The sequence below is a fragment of the Anabas testudineus genome, chromosome 13, assembly GCF_900324465.2.
Source record: "Anabas testudineus chromosome 13, fAnaTes1.2, whole genome shotgun sequence".
NCBI lineage: Eukaryota > Metazoa > Chordata > Actinopteri > Anabantiformes > Anabantidae > Anabas > Anabas testudineus.
The window spans coordinates 24,461,235-24,477,552 of record NC_046622.1 but is presented as its reverse complement, the minus strand read 5'-3'; the positions used below and the strand labels follow the sequence as shown (position 1 = coordinate 24,477,552).

The 16,318-nt window shown below is 41.4% G+C and overlaps 2 protein-coding genes across 2 annotated transcripts; both read left to right on the top strand.

Moving 5' to 3' along the window:
• Window positions 1-676: 676 nt before the first annotated feature.
• On the top strand, window positions 677-7,467 carry LOC113169911 (aldehyde dehydrogenase family 3 member A2-like). The gene is made up of 11 exons (XM_026371703.1): window positions 677-882; window positions 1,473-1,641; window positions 1,975-2,206; window positions 3,348-3,433; window positions 3,520-3,728; window positions 3,847-3,964; window positions 4,463-4,604; window positions 4,930-5,096; window positions 5,180-5,279; window positions 5,378-5,616; window positions 6,827-7,467. The coding sequence occupies exons 2-11, from the start codon at window positions 1,480-1,482 to the stop codon at window positions 6,839-6,841; spliced, it is 1,470 nt and encodes a 489-aa protein (XP_026227488.1). The 5' UTR covers window positions 677-882; window positions 1,473-1,479; the 3' UTR covers window positions 6,842-7,467.
• Window positions 7,468-7,565: 98 nt separating this feature from the next.
• LOC113169904 (aldehyde dehydrogenase, dimeric NADP-preferring-like) lies at window positions 7,566-13,915 on the top strand. Its single transcript, XM_026371690.1, has 10 exons — window positions 7,566-7,738; window positions 8,963-9,126; window positions 9,214-9,445; window positions 10,225-10,310; window positions 12,158-12,366; window positions 12,598-12,715; window positions 12,804-12,945; window positions 13,033-13,199; window positions 13,286-13,385; window positions 13,465-13,915. The coding sequence occupies exons 2-10, from the start codon at window positions 8,971-8,973 to the stop codon at window positions 13,776-13,778; spliced, it is 1,524 nt and encodes a 507-aa protein (XP_026227475.1). The 5' UTR covers window positions 7,566-7,738; window positions 8,963-8,970; the 3' UTR covers window positions 13,779-13,915.
• The last annotated feature ends 2,403 nt before the right edge of the window (window positions 13,916-16,318 follow it).

Sequence of the window (16,318 nt, the reverse complement as noted above, 5' to 3'; positions counted from 1 at the left end):
GTTCTTTCCCAGAAACTGTTTGAATAAAAAAATGTGAGCGTATATAATGATTATTTCTAAAATGTATAAGGAATTTTAGCTACTTTAGACACTCGTTTCAGATCAACATAGTAATCTTTAAATCAATCAATCTATATCGTACTCCTTAAAATATAAAGCTAAGTTCTTGTGCCTAAAAAAAGAGACAGTTTTTCCAGTGAAAGACAGTCTGTTGTGTTCTGATCTGTGGGTGAATTTATCCTAGAAGCCTAGAGGAGTCCAGATTAAATGAGTAATGATTTCTGCAAAGTAAACAACACAAAGCAATTTAACAATTTTTCCTAATTATTTAGCTTATACAATCCCTCCTCCAGAACTGCTGGTAATTTAGATATTAATTTGCATTTTAATTACTTCAGTTTAGAATTTACTGACTGCGTTTGAGCCTTGTAACATGCCTTGTCTGCCTGCTGTGTGACCACTCAGTCATGTGAGTATATACAGTGTGTATTTATATAGTTGGAGTTATAGTTGCAGTTTACTAAAGGCTACTTTCTGTATATAATGCATACATGCACATCTAAAATGTATAAATGCATTTTGAATACGCATTAACAGGATTCCTTGGACACCTGGTTGTATGCCTTTAAACGACAGGCCTGAACCTGCAGAGTGCAGCCAGCGGCTACATGTTGTTGTTGTTGTCGGGGGGTGGTCAGCTGACTACAACTGCGTCCTAAGCTGATTGGCGCTTTCTTTGATTGACACTACTTCGGACCAATTGCTGACCGACTCTGTTGGTGCTTAGCTAGCTGTGGTAACAACAAGATGTTATAACTTTGTAACTAGTGAGTGGTTAGCTAACGCAAAAACTACTTACAGTGGAGGAGTGACCTAAAAAAGGTAATAATTATTTCTATAGATGAGCTTGAGGAATCATTTTTTAACGTTACATAGCTATTTGCGTGTTCATTTGCAATAGTTTGACGTTTATAACAGTTTACACTGCTACAATTGCTGCTAGCAACCAAGCTAACTAAGTCAAGATCTAACGTTTAAGTTACTTTACTGAATAAGTAATTAACGCAATGTAACGTTTCTTATTTGAGTCCATTAACCTTTGTTATGATATCTGTCAGTTAATTACTGTATTAAATTCAGATTTCAGATATCTACGGTTCTCCGTACAATGGAAAACGTTACATTGAGTCCTTCCACACCAGACTCCGTTTGAAAAAGAAGCCTTTGTAGTGTTTTAATGGTCATTAACGAATGAAACAGATCTCAACAGAATGTGGTAAATGTCTTTTTAGGACAGGCTTTTATTCGGTCTCCATCTAACTCATATATAATGTTAGCTGACGCTAGAAGGTTTACATCAACGTTAAAGCTAGCGAGCTATAATTGAGCTAACGTTAAGGTTGTAGCTTTTGATATTATTGAGACAGATAGACTTAGAGTTATATAGATGATCTTTTCTTATCTTTGTTTAGGTTCAAGATGTCCCGGGAACAGCTTATTGTACAACAGGCCAGAAAATCCTTCCAGACAGGTAAAACCAAACCTCTGGCGTACAGGACCCATCAGCTCAAGAGTCTGCTCCGCTTTATCTCAGAGAGACGGAAGGACATTGCAGATGCTGTCAAAAGGGACCTTGGCAAGGTGGGTTAAGATAGTAAGATCTTCCCAGAGTTCTCTTGTGGAAGTTTGTGATGGACATGGAACTGGATACACAGACAGGTCACCCATCAGGACAGATACACGCAGGTTTTTTTTTCCAGCTTTATGACAATAAAGCTGCCCTTGATCATTTAAGTCTATTATCTTTAGACAACAGCAAAGGTTGTGGTCCAGTTGACGCAGGGGGACACAGTGCAGTCATTTGAATATGTTTGTGCTGAACAAACCAGTCAACTTGAATGAACAAACAAATGAACCAAATGCTGTTAAATGACTGAAGTCGATTTTGAAGTCAGTCCCTCCTTCTCATTTCAGAGTGAACATGGGACGGAGCTCTTTGAGACCATTGGACTGGAGGGCGAGATCAAACTGGCTATAGAGAAGCTGGCAGAGTGGGCAGCTCCTCGGCCGGTTGAAAAGACCCTCCTCACTATATCAGATGAGGTTTACGTTCAGCCGGAACCCCTGGGAGTGGTGCTCATCATTGGGGCCTGGAACTACCCTTGGGCTGTCACCCTCCAACCTCTGGTTGGGGCTATCGCTGCTGGTACGAATACTGTACACAAACATATACCGGCATATGACAGATTTCTAATTAGCTAACTGCAAGAGCTGCAGAATATTGTGATCAGATCAATACACCAAAAACGTAAAGGTTATTATACAGTATACTTGAAGCAAGGGCTTTTGGTGGTGGCCGATTGCATGGGTTGCTAGAAAAGCAACACACACACAGCAAAACTATGTACTTTGTAGATGATAAGGCCATTTAACTACATATCCCACAAATGGTTTTATTAAGTTTATTATACACTAATCAGATATAACATTATAATAACCTGCTTAATATTGTGTTGGTCCCACTCTTGACCTGACTCATTGAAGCACGGTCTCCACTATACCCCTGAAGGTGTGCTATAGTATCTGGTACTAATTTGCGAAATGGGGCCTCCATGGATTGCATTTATTTGTTTGCTCAAATCGTTACGCTTGCCCACATCAACTTTGAGGACAAAATGCTCACGTACTACCTAATATATCCCACCCACTAATGAGCCATGACGAAGAGATTTTTACTTTACCTGCTAGTGGTCATAATGTTATACCTGATTGGTGTATATCCTCACATTGTTTTGTTCATTTTGTGATAAGGAAATCTGACTTTTGTCATTGTGGAATAGGTAATTTCTGTGTTTGCATTCTATGATTTACTGTGACTGAGGGATTACTGAGTCTTTCTTCAAACCACTTCATGTTTGTTTTGGAGAAAACACATGGAGACCTGTCTCAGTTTTTGTAGTCTGTGTCGTCTTGTTGTGATAACTCCATAGCCATCATAGCCCCAGCAATTGTGTACATTAAAAGTGTAAAGGTGAGGCATTTATGGTGAGTAGAAACTGTAGGTTCATCTATTTAAAAAAATGGGGTATAAACCAAACCGTGGCTCAAAAAACGCAGTCTGGACCAGACATGGCAAATTATACCTTTCAGATTTAAACCTTGCATAAACATAAATATTGGAATGAACTGAATGTCACATATTGATTGACAGCTGATTTAGTGTATTAAAGTATTTGGTTCAGGATTCTTCTTTTCACTGAGAAAAGATTAAACTAAAACCATTTGGGGTCATCTTTTTGTGTGTAACACTTCAGCGTCTCATCTACGACCTCTGTGTCATCTTTCAGGTAATGCAGCAGTGATAAAGCCATCTGAGGTCAGCTCAAACTCTGCCAAGGTTATGGAGGAACTTCTCCCTCAGTATCTAGACAAAGTGAGCCTCCTGCTTTGGTTAATCTAAACTCTTACCTGTACCTACATTGAGTGTGATTGTAGATTGACTTGTTACACTCCCCCTAGGATCTGTACCCAGTGGTGACAGGTGGAGTGTCAGAGACCCAGGAGCTGCTGAAGCAGAGATTTGACCACATCTTCTACACAGGAAGCAGCTCAGTAGGGAAACTGGTGATGGAAGCTGCAGCTCGTCACCTCACCCCTGTGACCCTGGAGCTGGGAGGGAAGAGTCCCTGCTACATCGACAAGAACTGTGATATCACTGTAGCGTGTCGGTCTGTGTTACCTTTAAATTCGTGCAAAAGAAATCTGTCCATTGTTATAATAGCCTATAAGCTTTCAGATTTGGGGGCACTATGCATGTTTTCATGTTTTCCTTTTCTTTCCAAACAGTCGCATCACGTGGGGAAAGTTTGTCAACTGTGGTCAGACATGCATCGCTCCAGACTACATCCTGTGTGAACCTTCCATTCAAAGCAGAGTAGTGGAGGAGATCAAGAAGGCCATCAAGGTTAGTTTGAAATAAAGATCCTAATATGTCAGTTATTCTCAAGGAACTTAAAACATTTAAGGAATTTCAGCAAATCAAATACAGTATAAAAAGAGATGGATTTCACCAAAATGTACTTTTGCTAGGAATATTTTTAATTAGATAATTAGAAACATGTCAGGTTAGTCTTGGGTATCATTAGCAGCAAATGTGTCTTTTAAGTGGCAGTATCCATGTTACATGGGACTTAATGTTTAATTCAATGTTTTTGTCAGAAATGGCTTTTTTATGTTATTAGTTCACATTAATGTTTGTGAGATGTATCCAACTGTGAACAGCAGTGTGGTCCCAAACTGTCAACGTATACACAGATTTAACAGGTAAAGGAGCCACTTGTGAACAGTAACAACAACAACATCATTTGTGTCTCTGTTGTTGTTCTCCACATAAATTCTCAGATTAACAGCAGTCTAAAGATACTGTAACATGTCTGTATGTGTTTTGTGTGGCACATTGCAGGAGTTTTACACAGATAATCCAAAAACCTTTGAAGACTATGGACGTATTGTCAACCAGCGACACTATAAGAGGATTATGGCTCTGATGGAGGGGAGCACCGTTGCTGTTGGTGGAGACGGTGATGAATCTCAGTGCTACATAGGTAGGTGCTGTGTTGGAGCCATTGGGCACGCTTGAAAAGCCTTGGTACTGTTTGTTTAGCTGCAGTGTTGGCTAACATGTTCAGTTCTGTAAACAGAATAGTTCAAGTGGTGGTAGCCTTTACAAGAATGTGGAATGGCTTAACATGTTGAAACTCAGTAAACTGAGGATGTGTAACAGATTCCTTCTCCAACTTTCTGTCATTTATCTCTAAAGTGTCATAAAGTACAGTGGTAGTCGTGACATTTATAGTGCACAGTGTACCACTGCTCCGCCTGTGTAAGCCTCTTGCTTCAAATGACCATTTGCTTCCTGTACCCTTGCAGCCCCAACTGTGTTGAAGGATGTAACAAGGGAATCGAAGGTGATGAAGGAGGAGATCTTTGGGCCACTGCTGCCCATCATCACAGTGAGTGGCGTGGAAGAGGCAATCCAGTTTATTAACGAGAGAGAGAAGCCGCTGGTTGTCTACATTTTCTCACATGACAACAAGGTAAAAGACACCCCACACATTTTGTTGAAGATGAACCTAAGATACTTTTCCGCTCACCTGGACTCTTCCTTTCTGGCAAACAGCTGATCAAAAGGGTGATAGCTGAGACGTCCAGTGGAGCTCTGCTGGCTAATGACTGTCTGGTCCATTTTACTGTCAGTGCTCTGCCCTTCGGAGGAGTTGGTGAGTGTGGGAATCTGAAATCCACCTGCAGCTATTTATCCCAGTTTCTAGATAACCAATCCTCCCATTGTTAACATATGCTCCCGTTCCCTCCTCAGGTAACAGTGGTATGGGCTGCTACCACGGCCGGCACAGCTTCGATCAGCTCAGCCATCTGCGCAGCTGTCTGATCAAGCAGCTGAACTTGGAGGGCGTGAACAGCATGCGTTACCCGCCACACACTGCCAAGAAACTGGGCTGGGCTAGATTCTTTTTGCTCAAGCATGTAAATGTGTCCAGGCTGCGTCGCCTGGCAATGTTGTCCATGTTGGCCGGCTTGGCAGCATTTGTAGTGCAGGTAATAGCACGTTACTATACCAGTTCAGTCCAAGTAGGAATCAAATGGTTTGTTTTGATATCAGTAACACTTCATTTTACAGGTTTGTAGTTTACTGGGAAGTTTCCTGAAAATACATGTAATGGATATAGTTACAGTAGCTGCATTCAGTTTATACGCAGTTAATTCCTGGGAATGACATTACACACTCTTCACATTTATTACACAGACTGCTAGTAATGAACCCCTGTGCCATAGACAGAGAGCAACAACTATAGTGTTAAAGCTTTTTAGGCAACTTTTTATCAAAGTGCTTCATGGGAGTCAAAGATCAAAACAGAAACACAGAACATTTTATGACGATCACACTCTAGACGTCTGCATATGAATGTGTGGTGGAGGGAAACAGTATGTAACATCTGTGCTGTCCCAGTATGTAGCTGAGAGCCTCCTTTGAGTCCGCCTCTTCCTCTCTGACATATTGACAACTAGACTTGCAAACCTAACAAACAGAGAAGCAGAATGACGGAGCCGTATCTAGATCTTAATATTCTCTGGGACAGACGTGGCCTGTATAGATTATGACACCTTATTGCCATTAGATGTCACTGATGACTTGTCCATAAAATCTGTCTTGTCTTTTAATCTCTTGTCTTTGTTAATAATTGACACACTTTGGTTGTCCTCTGTCTCGTGCAGATGTTTATTCAGTACTAGTCAGTGGTGACATGACAGGAGAGAGACAGTGTTCACCTGAACAGCAGCAAACATCGATTGAAACATTCATAACTGTTCTACTTTGTGACCCAAACAAAAAGACAACTATTCAAGACCAAGCATGTTTATTAACAGTGGGCTTTTTGTCCAGTGACTGTTTACAGCCTTTAAAATAATGACTAACTCACGTTCCCAAGATAACCAGATATGAGTACTCCTCCCCCGACATACCCACAATCCCACAGGCCTGCGTCCTAACACAACAATGGCTTTGTCTGCAGCGGACAGTGTGTGGTGTTGTTTAGGAAATGTAAGCACAGAATGCCTCCTCATCGACCCTCCCTTTAATTACCCAGCATGCTTCACTGTCCTCTGATAAATGGCCTCTTTTGTTTTGGTCAGACCCACCACCTTTGTTGACATCCACACTTGTTGTACTCCTGTGAACAGTTAAAGTGTGTGTTACCTCTCTGTCTTGTCACACATCACATTCTGTGTCTCATCTCTTCTGCAGAGGTTCCTGAGATGAGGCTGAGCAGCAGAAACCGGTGACCTGAGCTGACCCCTGTGCCAGAGCAGACGATCCCGGGACCACAGCGCAGACACCTGCTCTATAATGAAACATTTACTGGTCCATGTCATTTCTTGCTCACGTAGGCACGTTTCTGTTCTGTTACACCTTAAACTGCTACTGGAGCTTTTGTTGCATCATTTCTAAAAGAAATATCATCATGTTTTGACGTAACCTGGTAAATGGTGGTAAAATACTTTGACAGAACCAAATCATCCATCACAGTATACATCATGTCTGCTTAGCTGTGATGTCACCTCTGTTTTACCTGCTTCAGTTCGGATGTCATGTCATTGTAGTTTTTTTAAATATAAATCATTCAAAACCTGAACTACTAAAAACGATTTGTTGATTGATTTTTTCACATTGACATATGAGTTAAAAATTGATCTCTTAACAGAAGCGTATTATCAAGCAGATCCGAAGGTTATTGAAATTTATGGCGTGGCTGCTATGATTGAGGTGCTGTTAAGATAGACTGACCTTGATGAGGACTTGTCCAGTAAAAGATTAGCTCAGCTAAAGGTTGTAAAAAATCTGACATCCATTGAGCAATAATTGCTATTAAAATTATTCAAATCAAATGGGCTGCTTTAAATGATTGTGTTTGTGTTTGTGTGTGTGTGTGTGGGGGGGGTCTGGTGTTCCAGTGACCAAGCCTCCCGGTAAACTGATCCTAGAGCAGAGCAGTGTGACTGATGATGAACAGTGCACAATGAGAGGCAGTCAGTCAGGCAGGGACCCTGCAGCGTGTGGGACATCTGAACCGCTGTGAGATCAGATTAGTGACGGAATATTTATCAGTATTTCATCGAGGAAACACTGGATGCACACACACACCTTCTGTGGATTCAAGTAAGATCATTCATGATTATTCATATTCATATATTGATTAAAATAACAAATATAACATAACAAAAACCTCCTTTATAGGCCAGGAGCACTGCTGCCTCAGTTTGTTTGGTTTAGAGAAGCTGTGTTTTAAATTCAAGTGGAGAATTTTAGTGTAGAGTCTGATGAACAGTCCGAATGAAACGAGAAGCTACAGTAGTTGCTTCTGTTTAGATTCCAGATTGGCTCTATTATTAGTTCATATTTCAAGGTGTAAAGCTGTTCCAAATAGTGTTGAGCAGTGCTGGGAAGTACAGTTTCGAGGTACATTTGATTTTACTTAAGTACAGTTCAAATAGAGATACAGTACTGCTTAATCCACATTTATTCAACACCTTTACATCTTTACTAGTTACTTTGCAGATGCAGATTATTATTAAATATAACTGACTAATGAATGTTGATGTATTAGTTTGGCTGAGAGGAAGTGGTTCAAATCAGCTCCACCTGCTGCTGTTTGAGTTCAGAACTAGTGTCTGTTTGTCTCTTGTATTTATTTATCATTAGAGATATTTATTTACCACATTTTTACCGGTAAAATTCTGTTGCAGTTTACAGCTAAAAAGTGAAATGAGTTGAGTAAATATCTTCAGCTTTTAAATGATTGAGTCTGGCTGTAGTGTAGCCCCCAACATCATATGTGTTTTGTGTATAAAACGTTTTTTATAAAGCACAAGTACAACTGAGAAATCACTTTCTGACTTACTTTTCTACTGAATAGTAGTAGTTTTAAAGCATGTACTTACTACTTACTAAATTAAGTAAAGAATCTGAAGTAGTACTGGCACTTGTACTGGAGTACTTTTACTATTATATTATTAGTATTGAGTTTTTTTACTTGATTAAAGAGATGCTTCTATTCTTTGTTAGCTGATTTGTTGTTGTAACTTTTTAATACACCAAAGTGCCAGTTTGGACATGAGTTGATCATTTACAGTCGTCTTGTTGGGTTTGAAAAGTCTCTGTTGTGACTGTTTAAAACAGAGTTGATTAAATGTATGTACACATATGAAGTGGGGAAGGGGGGGCAGTCAAGTAAGGGGCCCCAAGACAGCTTTGGACGGCCCTGCTAGAATATGTTGGTGCTTTTTGATAGAAATAAAAATAGAAGCTTGTAAGTCAGCGTGTAACGGACATCAGCGTAGCCAGCTCTAACACACAGCCCCTTCACATTTTCCTGACCTGCAGGTGTCTTTATGGAGAGGCAGGCAGTGCAGCGAGCCAGGGAGGCCTTCCTGAGCGGCAGGACTCGGCCTGTGGAGTTCAGACTGCAGCAGCTTCATGCCCTGCAGAGGATGATCACAGAGAAGGAGACTGAGATCTCCACCGCTGTCAAGCAGGACATCAACAGGGTGGGTGCACACAGGCACTGATGCATGTAATATGTTTGGTGCTGATGTTTAACCTGCCTGACTGATAGTGTGCTGGGTTCCCTACAGAGCCAGTACGACACTCCGCTCCTGGAGCTGATTGGCATTGAGAATGAGATCAAGCTGGCTATAGAGAAGCTGGGGGAGTGGGCAGCTCCTCGACCTGCAGAGAAGAACATCCTCACTATATCAGACGAGGTTTATATCCAGCCCCAGCCACTGGGAGTGGTGCTCATTATTGGAGCGTGGAATTACCCCTGGGCCCTCACCCTCAACCCTCTGGTTGGAGCTATTGCTGCAGGTAGGGACCCTTTCTGTCTCCAGTCCCCTCCATCTGCCTATAGGTTAGAATTTGGTCAAGTAAACCCCCACTGGCAAATCAGCACAGGCATTTTCTTATGTCTAAGATTAGACCTCTACTTAGCTGGGCAGAGCTGTGCTGAGAGTTACCTGAGCTCAGCAAAGTCACTGTAATAAAAAATGGTTATTGTCACATGCTAACATGCAGTAAAACTAGGAGAGTGATAGAGAAGTGTGAACACAGCTTCACTGTCCTGACTCTGATTTACTACAAGTGTCTTCACAGTCGAGCACGAGGGCTCTAATGGAAGCTCCAGATCCTAATATGTACATGATGATGCAACCACGATCCCCAAGTTTGACTGGTGCTCTGGCATCATTTTTAATAGAAAACATTTTATATGCGACTCTGAAGTTAGTCTCAGCTGTACGGAGCTTTACTCCTGGGGGGCGGGGGGCGGGATACAGAGACTAATCTGTTGTGAGCTTCATTTGACAGCTCCCCCCAGCTCAGCATTCTCAGCCTCTGCTCGTCTCCGTCACTCATCAGTGATCTCATCCCATTCATAAAATCCTCCTGCGTTCTGTCTGTCTGTCTCTCTCTCTGTCTGTCTGTCTCTCTGTCTGTCTGTCTCTCTCTCTGTCTGTCTCTCTGTCTGTCTCTCTCTCTGTCTGTCTGTCTGTCTCTCTGTCTGTCTGTCTCTCTGTCTGTCTGTCTCTCTGTCTGTCTGTCTGTCTCTCCATCTGTCCGTCTCTCTGTCTGTCTCTCTGTCTCTGCAGGCAACGCAGCTGTGGTGAAGCCATCAGAGCTCAGCGAGTATTCAGCCCTCCTCCTCCGGGCGCTGCTGCCTCGCTATCTGGACAAGGTCTGAACACCAGCTTCTATTGTTGATGGAATAATGTTGAGAGCTGCTGTAACGTCGGGGGCGAGTCTAGGATCAGACCTTAACCTTTAATGAATAAGCTTTCTGAGATTTTCTGAACTTGTTTAAAGTTCTAAGCAACTTTCCACCTGAGAAGTTAACTTCAAGAACTTTAAAAAGGTCCAGTTGTCACTGAACAGCACTTTTAAATGTTTGTATGTATATAATACAGTGTCTATAAAAGGTATTCACCTCCTTGGATGCTTCATCCTTTTATTGACATTATAAATCAGTCATGGTCATTAAAAGTTGTCAACTTTGACAAACATATTTCATAAAAATACCTCATTAATGTCAAAGTGAAAACAGGTTTTTACAAAGTAATGTCAATTAAATAAAAATATATAAGTTGAAATCAGTGTTTGCATTAATATTCAACCCCTTCAGGCCACATTCATCTTACCTTAACAAGCCTTCCATGAGTTTTCTTCAACAATGTCTTTCTCCTTGCCACTCTCTCCTAAAGCTTTGACTGGTGAAGAACCCTGGTAACAGGTTGTTGTATGTACAGTCTCTTGTATCTCAGTTGCTGAAGCTTGTAACTCCTTCAGAGTAGTTGTCAGTGTGTTAGTGGCCTCTCTTACTAGTCTCCTTCTTGTACGGTTACTCAGTTTGGGTGAACTGTCTGTTCTAGGCAGATTTAGTCATGTGCCGTATTCCTATAATTTCTTCATGATTGATTTCACTGAACTCCGGGGGATGTTAAGTGCCTTGGAGATTTTTTTTGTATCCATCCCCTGACTTATGCTTTTCCGTGACCTGTGCCCTGGGAGTGTTTTTTTGTCTTTATTCAAGATTCAAAAAACTTTATTAATCCCAGAGGGAAGTTATTTTGCCTCTGGACCTCTGTTGGATTAGGTCAGTTATTTTAAAGGGGGTGAAAATTAATACAAACAGTGATTTCACTTTACATATTTTATTTTTTTACTTTGTAGAAACCTGTTTTCACTTTGACATTAATGAGGTATTTTTATGAAACTATTTTGTCTAAGTCTCCAACTTTTATTGACCATGATTGATTTATAATGTCAATACAAGGATGAAACATCCAAGGGGGTCAATACTTTTTATAGGCACTGTATTTTACATGTAGTTTGGTAATGCTTACAGTATGTGGTGATGTATGCAAATGAGCCATGTGGAGTTGAGTTATGTTTCAGTCAAGTGCTCAAACAGACTAACTCTGCTAATATTAGCTGATAAGCAACCAAAGTATGTCAGCTAGCGTCTATTGATAGGATTTATGCCATGAAGCTATAACCAGACTTCCTTTCAACTTGTGGGTTTTAATCTGCACTGTGAACTTCACCATTACCTACTTCTTCTTCTCTTTCATTTGCTGACTTCCCATGTTACAGGTGTTAGAGGTGCCGTCACTTCCCATTGTACCGGAGGTTGCAGCATCATGGTTTTTATAAATTGGCTATTAAACCTGTCACTTCAAGTCCCGGATGAATTGTCAAGACCCACACTAAGAGTGAAAGTGAATGATCTTTACTTTCAGTCCAACACTTAGCAGTTTGATTAGTATGGCTTCAGGTTTTGCACCAGAAAGCAGCTCAAGTACTAACCATGTGTTTGCTTGATGACACCAAAATGCACTGATCTGGTGCAGGGTTCACAGTTTGTAGTAGAAACAGCAGCGTGACCTGCTGTTAATCTCATCACAAGTGTTGGTCAGTGTAGATATCTGAAAACACATCCATCCTGTCCACTATCAATAAGTACTAGTATTGGATGCTGATATGACTGATATAAAATAAAACTGTCTTTATGATGCTCATTTTCAGGATCTGTACCCGGTGGTGATAGGCGGAGTGTCAGAGACCCAGGATCTGCTGAGGCTGACGTTTGACCACATCTTCTTCACAGGAAGCAGCTCAGTAGGGAAACTGGTGATGGAGGCTGCAGCCCGTCACCTCACCCCTGTGACCCTGGAGCTCGGCGGGAAGAGCCCCTGCTACATAGACAAGAACTGTGATGTCAGGATCGCCTGCCGGTAACACGCTCACCAGAATAGAATGTATAGTATGACCAACAGCTGAACAGCCAGCCAAATAACACATCTCAGCTGTGAATGTATCATCAAGCACAGTTTTAAACATATATTTATTCCAAACTATCTTTTTAGAAATGTCTTTAAATGGTAGACTGAAAGTAGAGTAGTTAGTTCAAATATGAAAGAAATGAATTTCCACTGTTCATTCATTCCCAAACCTGGTTTGTGCAGGAGAATCACATGGGGAAAGTTTGTCAACTGCGGTCAGACGTGCATTGCTCCAGACTATATCCTGTGTGAACCCTGCATCCAGGGCCGAGTGGTGGAGTGCATCCGACAAACTCTACTGGTAACATTTAAAGTCAGACATGTCACCTCTGTCAGGTCACTGAACTGTAGATGAAATTCTGAAGTCTGGACTTTTTTAACCATCTCAGGAATTTTATGGTGCCGATCCTAAATGCTCACCTGACTACGGCCGAATTATCAATCAACGTCATTTCAACAGAGTCATGAGCCTGATGGAGGGTTACACTCCTGTGCTGGGGGGGCAGAGTGATGCCTCGCAGTGCTACATCGGTACAGTAGGATGATCCAGATCATGGAAACACACAACCTGCTCTGCTCTGGATTTGTGTTTAATGTACCCTGATGTTGCACTTAAAGCCCCAACAGTGCTAAAGGACGTACCCCCCCACTCCAGACTGATGCAGGACGAGATCTTTGGCCCCCTGCTGCCCATTGTGACTGTGAGTGATATGGACGACGCCATTCACTTCATCAATGAGAGAGAGAAACCTCTGGCCCTGTACATCTTTTGCACTGATAAGAAGGTGAGAGGACCCAGACGAAGAGTGGGAACCTTTGTTATGTCTGAACCTTTTCTTTCACTTATTATTTTTTCTTCTGTCTCTCACAGGCTACTAAACGCATGATTGAGGAGACCACTAGCGGAGGAGTGATGGTCAACGATGTAATGATACACTACACACTCAGCTCGCTCCCATTCGGTGGTGTTGGTAAGTTAAAGAGCATCACTGTGTGGTTCCCTTACTTCAGTGTACTTGAAAACACATGGCCTGTTTCTGCCCCTTCCAGGTCAGAGCGGCATGGGCCGCTACCACGGCAAACACACCTTCGACCAGCTGAGCCACCACAGGGCGTGTCTGGTCCGCTCCCTGGGTATGGAGAGGGTCAACCTGGCCAGGTACCCTCCCCAGGACCGACGACGAGCACGCAGGGCACGCATGGCCCTCAAGTCCCCCCTGATAGACATGTCCAAGAGGACGCTGGTCTGGGCCATCGCTGCAACTGTCATCGGGTGCGGCCTGCTTGTCACCCTGCTCGTCATCCTGCTCATAGCAGCAGGCCTCAACTGTACCTGCTGGTACTGGAGAGGCTTTTATAACTAGACACTGCAAGAAAAACACCTCTGAGGTGTGTCCTATGATAGGAACCAACATCTTGATTCCTGTTTTATATTCAGATATTTTAATGATAACCCATTGTCTAATTTGTATTAGTTATCAATATTATTATTAATATTGGTAATGGCACATTATTATTATTAAAATAATAATAATAATAATAATAATAATAATGGCACATTATTATTATTAAAATTATTATTATTAAAATAATGTGCCAACACTCTCCCTTGTTTAAGAAATGACATCATGTACAGTATGTATTTTTGCTTTTTTTTTTGTTCCAAAATAAAATGACTGCTGATACGTTACATTAAAATGTTACAATTCTCATTTCTTCTCTTCAGATAATACCACTTTTAAATGTGTTTTAACATTTAGATCGAAATAAAAACAAGCAAAATACGTTGCAATTGATATGACTGATTACAAACATAAGTGCTTCTCAGTGGTCCAGGTGAAGTTATCTGGAAGTTGAGTCATGGCAACTGGACTAGAGCACGAGAACTTCTCAGTAGATCAAAAGTAATAACATTAATGTTTGGGAGTGGCCTAGTCACATAGCTGTGAGGTTCAGGGGGTGATTACTGCTTTGTTTAAGTCGTACAGTTCTCACATGAAACATATTTTCTCAGGCTTTGTTTAATTTTTATGTAGGAACTGAAACAGTTTAGTATGAGCTTCAGACAAAAAGAGAAGAAATCAGCAGTGGGTTGAGTGTTTCTCACGTCATGCTAGATGTCAGAGCACAATTTAATAATTTAATAACAGTACATTTTCTAACCTGTGGATGTTGTCAAGTCGTCCTGATACTGTAGGTGCTTCAGTTTATGGAGCTGAGCACACTCTGAGTACTGCTATCAGATGGATTAGAGCTATACTGCTGTTTGAGTCATATTATCTATGTAATCTATGTTCAAATGTGCATGTAACACAGTATTTTTGCTGTATAGGGGAGGATAAAGGAATCACTGTCTGTAACAACCAGATGGCAGCAGAGAGCTGAGGATAAGTGTTCAGAGACCAAATCAACAGGTTCAACCAAGGAAGGGAGTCAGAGACCAAAGTTAATGTTTCATATGTTCATATTCACCTATTTTTCTATTCTTAACTATTCTTATCAATACTGAATTATAATTAAATGATGATGTTTTATTCTCTACAGTCAGATTGATGACTAACATGGAAAACTGTTCTGTAAAACAGACCCGTGCTGATTGGACTGTCTCAGATAACAGATGTAACACATCACAGTAAATGTTTTGCTGTCAGTCCTAAGTGAATTCATGCTCTCTTGCTGGTGTCCTCAGAGCCCTGTGCTCTCCCTGCTTCTCTGAGAAGCTCTGCTAAGCTCCAAAACTGACAGTTTTATTACTTAACGGGTCTCTGGAAATCCAGGCATTTAGCTTATAAACCAGCAAAAGGAAACAGCTGCCATCTGAGCCCCTCTAACAGGCTCACTTCACGTGTACCCAGCTCCTGCAGGCCCAAATAACTGTTACATAACTACAGCATAGTCGGATATTAAATCAGTCAGAGACACCAGTTCAAGACTTCCACTGGTGAACAATCTACTGTTCACACAAACTCTTTCTGGACTTTGTGCTACTGATAGTATAGATTTGGTAAACAGCTAACAAATTACCTGACTAGCAGCACCCACAAAAACTTGAGCTCAGGCCCAGAAAACTCAGTGGCGTTTCTGCACAGAATTGATGTACGGCTTCCTCCTTATGTTTCTGGATACAGTGACAGCCTGTAGATTGGTAAAAGACCTAAATTCTCAGTCATGTGTTGAAAAATATCTGTTTGAACTGAATGAAAATTCTCTAACATTGGCACTAACTGTTGAGCCATGACCCATCCTCATCTTTACTTGCAAACACTGAGTCCTTATCAGTTAACCTGCTAAGTATACAACGATCCAGAACTGTGTTATTTGAATATTTTATATCCCCTACCCGAGTTGAGGTACAACGTAAATGCTGTACAGGTACATCCAGAGCCAGAAGCCTGAACATGCTGAAGGGAACCACTCGGAGCTCACCGGGAGAAGCTGGAAGACATGACTGTGGAGAGAGTTGTCTGAACTACCTTGTTGAACTTACTGCCACCACGCATTCAAATGGATGGACAGATGAGATGTAGATTAGTAAAAGTAATAAAAAATAGATCTGCTCCAGTGAAGTACATCAAAATGATACGTAAGTAAAGTACTTGTGGAAATGCAGCCCATCACCTTGGATTAGTATAATGAGTTTCATATCTAGATGCTAGATGTCTCCAACTATCTGACCTCCTGTTGTGATACGTTATTTATGCAGATGACTCCTGGTTCAGGAGATATGTCTGAGGATGAAGTTTATATTTCCACAGCAGTGTTGCTACCAGACTGTAAAGATAACTTTAGCAGAGATTTGCCCTCATTTGTCCCTATATAAATATCTGCCAAAGATAAATTCGACCCAGCCGTTGCCTGACTGAATCTACAAAGTACAATGTCTTAAAGGCACACCACGTGAGCC